This window comes from Apaloderma vittatum, unplaced genomic scaffold, assembly GCF_000703405.1.
Source record: "Apaloderma vittatum isolate BGI_N311 unplaced genomic scaffold, ASM70340v1 scaffold3216, whole genome shotgun sequence".
NCBI lineage: Eukaryota > Metazoa > Chordata > Aves > Trogoniformes > Trogonidae > Apaloderma > Apaloderma vittatum.
In genome coordinates this window covers 88,052-92,411 of record NW_009722134.1, presented here as the reverse complement: position 1 = coordinate 92,411, position 4,360 = coordinate 88,052, and the positions used below count along the sequence as shown (strand labels likewise).

The 4,360-nt window shown below is 40.5% G+C and overlaps 1 protein-coding gene across 1 annotated transcript in view; it reads left to right on the top strand.

Annotated features, from left to right (window-relative positions):
- Positions 1-3,351, top strand: part of INTS6 (integrator complex subunit 6) — a gene marked incomplete at its 5' end in the record, with an annotated part of 17,300 nt that extends 13,949 nt beyond the window's left edge. The window contains one exon of the mRNA XM_009871643.1: positions 2,712-3,351. Within this exon, the coding sequence (XP_009869945.1) occupies positions 2,712-2,805 (94 nt within the window). The remainder of the gene's footprint in view (positions 1-2,711) is intronic.
- Positions 3,352-4,360: the final 1,009 nt, after the last annotated feature.

Sequence of the window (4,360 nt, the reverse complement as noted above, 5' to 3'; positions counted from 1 at the left end):
TAGGCAGTGGTTGACTGTCACCGTTGGATGCATTAGAATTAAATCCTCTCTCCCATCATAGCCAACTGTGTCTACTGGTAGAAGGGATTGGCAATTATGCTTCTGTTGACTGTTGTTAAACTTAGATTTTTATTGGTTTGAGTGTATGAACATATTAATCTCTCTCCTTCCTCTTCTCTCCTGATGAGATTTTTATAGTGTGGTCACTTCAGCCACCTGGATAACATTGCCTAAAATCTCTATGTATTTCTCTGCTTCTTTCTTTATGAAGGCAAGCTACCACATTTAACCAAGGTTCCCTGGGGAAAACATCTCTAGGCTCTGTGGAATTGTCAAGATAGTCTTTGGTTAACTGAGAGCTGACCTTTGCAGTGTCACAGAGCGCAATTCCAGTTTGGGATGCCTGAGCTATTTCCGTGCTCCAGGGAGCTCTGACTCTGAACGTGGACTTACGGAAGTTCTTGGGCATTTCAGGGACAAAGTGTGTGTTTAAAAACAGCCCCCCTTCAATTCCAGTGGTTGATCCACTAGAGAGTTGTGAGAGGAGAGAGAGATTTCTAAAACAGGCCATAGTTTTCAGTTTCCTTTGGAAACCAACTTCTCCACAGTTCCTCTTTTCAAAGCGGAAAAGTTGTCCCCTTTGAGAGGCAGAAATCAAGATGAGGTAGATAATGGATTTTTTTAATTTTTTTTCTTCCAGTCAATTGTGAAGATATTAAGAATAAGGAGATACCACCTCTCAATTGCAAATCTTTAGTTATATGCACTTTTGATAAAAATTATGGCAAGAATTAATACAGCCAGTTTCAGAATAGTAATGAAGCTTTATGCTCAATAGCTAGAACTACTCAAGGAAGTTTTATTATTACGGATTCTAATATTCCTAGCGGAGTCAACAGCTGAATTAGAGTCCAATCTTAATTCTGTTAGTTCTGTTACAATATTAGTTAATGTGATAAATTTTGTTGCCTTGAAAAACCTGTTTGCTGTAGGGTTCAGCATTTTGAAAACAACTTTCAGTGAGATGTACTGAAGGGCTTGACATAGCACACTGTGAACCTGAATTCTTGTGCAAACAGTAGTGGCAGAATAGGTAGCAATGTGTGTTTTCCCCACCTCCCACCAGGTTTTAAGTTCCTAGGAAATGTCTGCTGTTAACTTCTGTACAGATGCTTCAGGGGGGCTTAAAGGTATTTTGCAAAGTAACATTGCCCAGTCACTTGCACAGAGAATGAGCTTGCTGAATTGTCACTAGGATTGTATTACAGTAAAGCGCTTTGCTGTTAACTTAAATAATTTTACTTTTACTAGTGAGAATGAGAAAGGATAATTATCTATTTCCCATGTTTCTACCTTTCAACAAGCAGGGAGCAGTTGTGAAAGCACTGAGGAAGAATGGAGGGGATCAGTACTTGAAGTGTGGGGTTTCTCTGGAGTTGTCTGAGGAGAACTGTGATGAGGCAAGGATGGGTAAGGGCTCAGGCCGTGGATATTCAAGGAGATAGTAGGTGGTTGGAAATCAGAGCTTGTTTCCACACAGTCAAGCTGAGATTGTGGGGAGATCTGTGGTCTGGGAGTTAGGGCAGATGCCATGTTTCTGTGAGCCAGAAATGTCATTTGGGAGAAGATAGGACAAGAGAAAATGGACTCAAGTTGTGTCAGGGGAGGTTTAGATTGGGAAAAATTTCTTTGCTGAAAGAATGAGGCGTTGGAACAGGCTGCCCAGGGCAGTAGTGGAGTCATCATCCCTGGAGACCTTCAAAAAACATGTAGATGTGGCACTTTGGGACATGGTTTAGTGGTTATGATAGTATTGGGTTGATGGTTGGGCTTGATGATCTTAGAGGTCTTTTCCAAGCTCTCTGATTCTATGACTAGAGGCTTTTGCTGGGGTTCAGTAAGGTTGTAGGACTGAACTCAGGTGTATGGTTCAGAATAGTACTGAGTTGAGAAAGTGCATGATCTTTTAATCACCGCTTATCTTGGAGTATGCGTACGGCCGGCAAAGTGTTGATCAGAAGGAGCTTCTCAGATGCAGAAATGTCACAAGGGGGAGGACTAGCTGGAAACAGCAAGGAGCTGTGTGTGCCAAGGCAGAGGTGGAAGCAAAGGTGACAAAAAGATCTGCTATTCAAATGTACATAATCAGTATGGGATAGTGCTGCAGATACTCCCAAGTATGGATTATGTCTGTGTTCTCTTTAGTTCCTTTCTCAAACTTTTAGTTTGTATTTTCTTGTCAGGAAATCTGCTCTGCACTGTGTAATGGCTATTCTTCACCAGTACCAACTTCACTTAACCTCTGTGAACACACTGTGAAAGCATGCAAAAAAAAAAATCCTTAAAAGTGAGCTTTAGGATTGTAGTTCTTTTGACAAATATTTTATTCCTGTACCTCAGAGATTTACTTCTGGAAACAGCAAATAGTTAACTCTCTTTTTCCTGGCTTTCTGAGGGAAGAGTGATGTTCAGCAACATGCTAGAATTGACTATAGTTAAGAGTTAGTTTTGTATTCTCTCATTAAATGGAGGAACAAGTTAGTAGTTCAGAACTTTAGGAGACTGCGTACATACACATGAGGTGTGTATAACCTCATTTTGCACTGTTCCTAAAATAGTAACTGAAGTTTACAGGGTTCAGTAGAAGTTCTGTGAATGATGTTCTGTGTATTACTGTGTGCATCCATTATAACGCTTTGTTTTAAACGCAGGTTTAAAAAACGAATGCTGATAGAACAGCTTGAGAGTTTTCTGGAAGAAATCCATCGCAGATCAAATCAGGTCAACCATATCAACAGCAGCTAAGAAACACTGCACACGAGAGAAAGCCCCACAGCAGGGCACTGCTGTCCTTACTTGCATTCATTTTTGATATGCACTCTTATCTCAAGTTTCTGTACCTGAAAGAATGAGAAGCTGCTCTATAAAATGATAAGAAAAGTATCCATCATCTTTTTTTTCCCCTTCACTTCTGTTATTTTTGTAATGTGAAAAATACTACAAAAACATTTTTTATTTAACTAAATGGAGAACTTCCTGCTTGTCATGGACTTAAGTGTCACTTTCCCTCAGGTTCTATTTTTCTTAATCCAACCTTCAAAACTATCACCTCTTAAGGTTGAACTTTGCCAAAAACGTTGCTTTGTAATTTTCAAAAAAAAAAGCACATACATTAAACAAGGTAATGTTTTGTATATACAGTTATTTTGGATATATTATTGTAAGTTGTATAAATGTATTTTGAAAAATATTTAAGAAAAGCACTTTTGTTATTCCATCAATAAAAGCTCTATTTTAATCTTTGTGTAGGATTGAGTACAGTTTTTATTGGAACGCTTCATTTTGCCTTCCCTTTCCAGAGCTTTATATACATTCTAGTATCAACATTGAAGACTGAAGAGCAGTTTTGCATCACTGTTCTTAATCAGAGACTGAGTGAACGGAAGCCAACACTGAACTGCAGCTGTGGTAGGACAATATCTTGTGGCCGTGTGTACTTTGAGCTTCATTTTTTGGTGGCTGGCATAACAAACTGATGTCCCGCATGCACATGCACAGCAATGACAAAACTCAGTTTTATGAGGATACAATGTAGTAAAGCAGGGGTTGGGAGGCTTCCAGGAATGCTACACCAAGTTTTCCCTGTGTCAGAAGTTTTACGGTGTTTACAAAGGCAGGAACAGCCAGAAGGTGCTACTGCTTGGACAGAAAATATTACTGGATGCTTCATTGGCAATGTCCTCTCTGGTAGGTGGTCCTGCCTTCTGGAAAGCTTAGTGTGATTCAGTGGGAGCAGCCTCCCTCTGATGCCTTTCGTAGGAGGGAGTGGTTCATAGGCTTCAGGGAGACCTTATAGTGGCTTTCCAGTACTTAAAGGGTGTCTAGAAGAAGGATGGGGAGGGACTCTTTAACAAGGAGTATAATGATGGGACAAGGGATAATGGTTTCAAACTGAAAGAGGGTGGATTTAGATGAGATATTAGGAAGAAATTCTTTACTGTGAGGGTGATGAGACACTGGAACAGGTTGCCCAGAGAAGTTGCGGATGTCCCCTCCCTGGAAGTGCTCAAGGCCAGGCTGGATGGGGCCTTGAGCAGCCTGGTCTAGTGGGAGGTGTCCCTGCTCATGGTAGGGGGGTTGGAACTAGATGATCTTTAAGGGCCCTTCCAACCCAAACCATTCTATGATTCACCCAAAATCTTTACAGACCAGGGTTTCTGATGCTTGTGCCATGAGGAGCTGAATCTTGTATTAAAACACCGTATCCCAGCTTTTGTCTGGATACTGAAAAAAATTTTTCTAGATGCTTTTAGCCTCTTTCAGTGTTCTTTAGGCATGTCCATTCTATGTTGTGTTCACT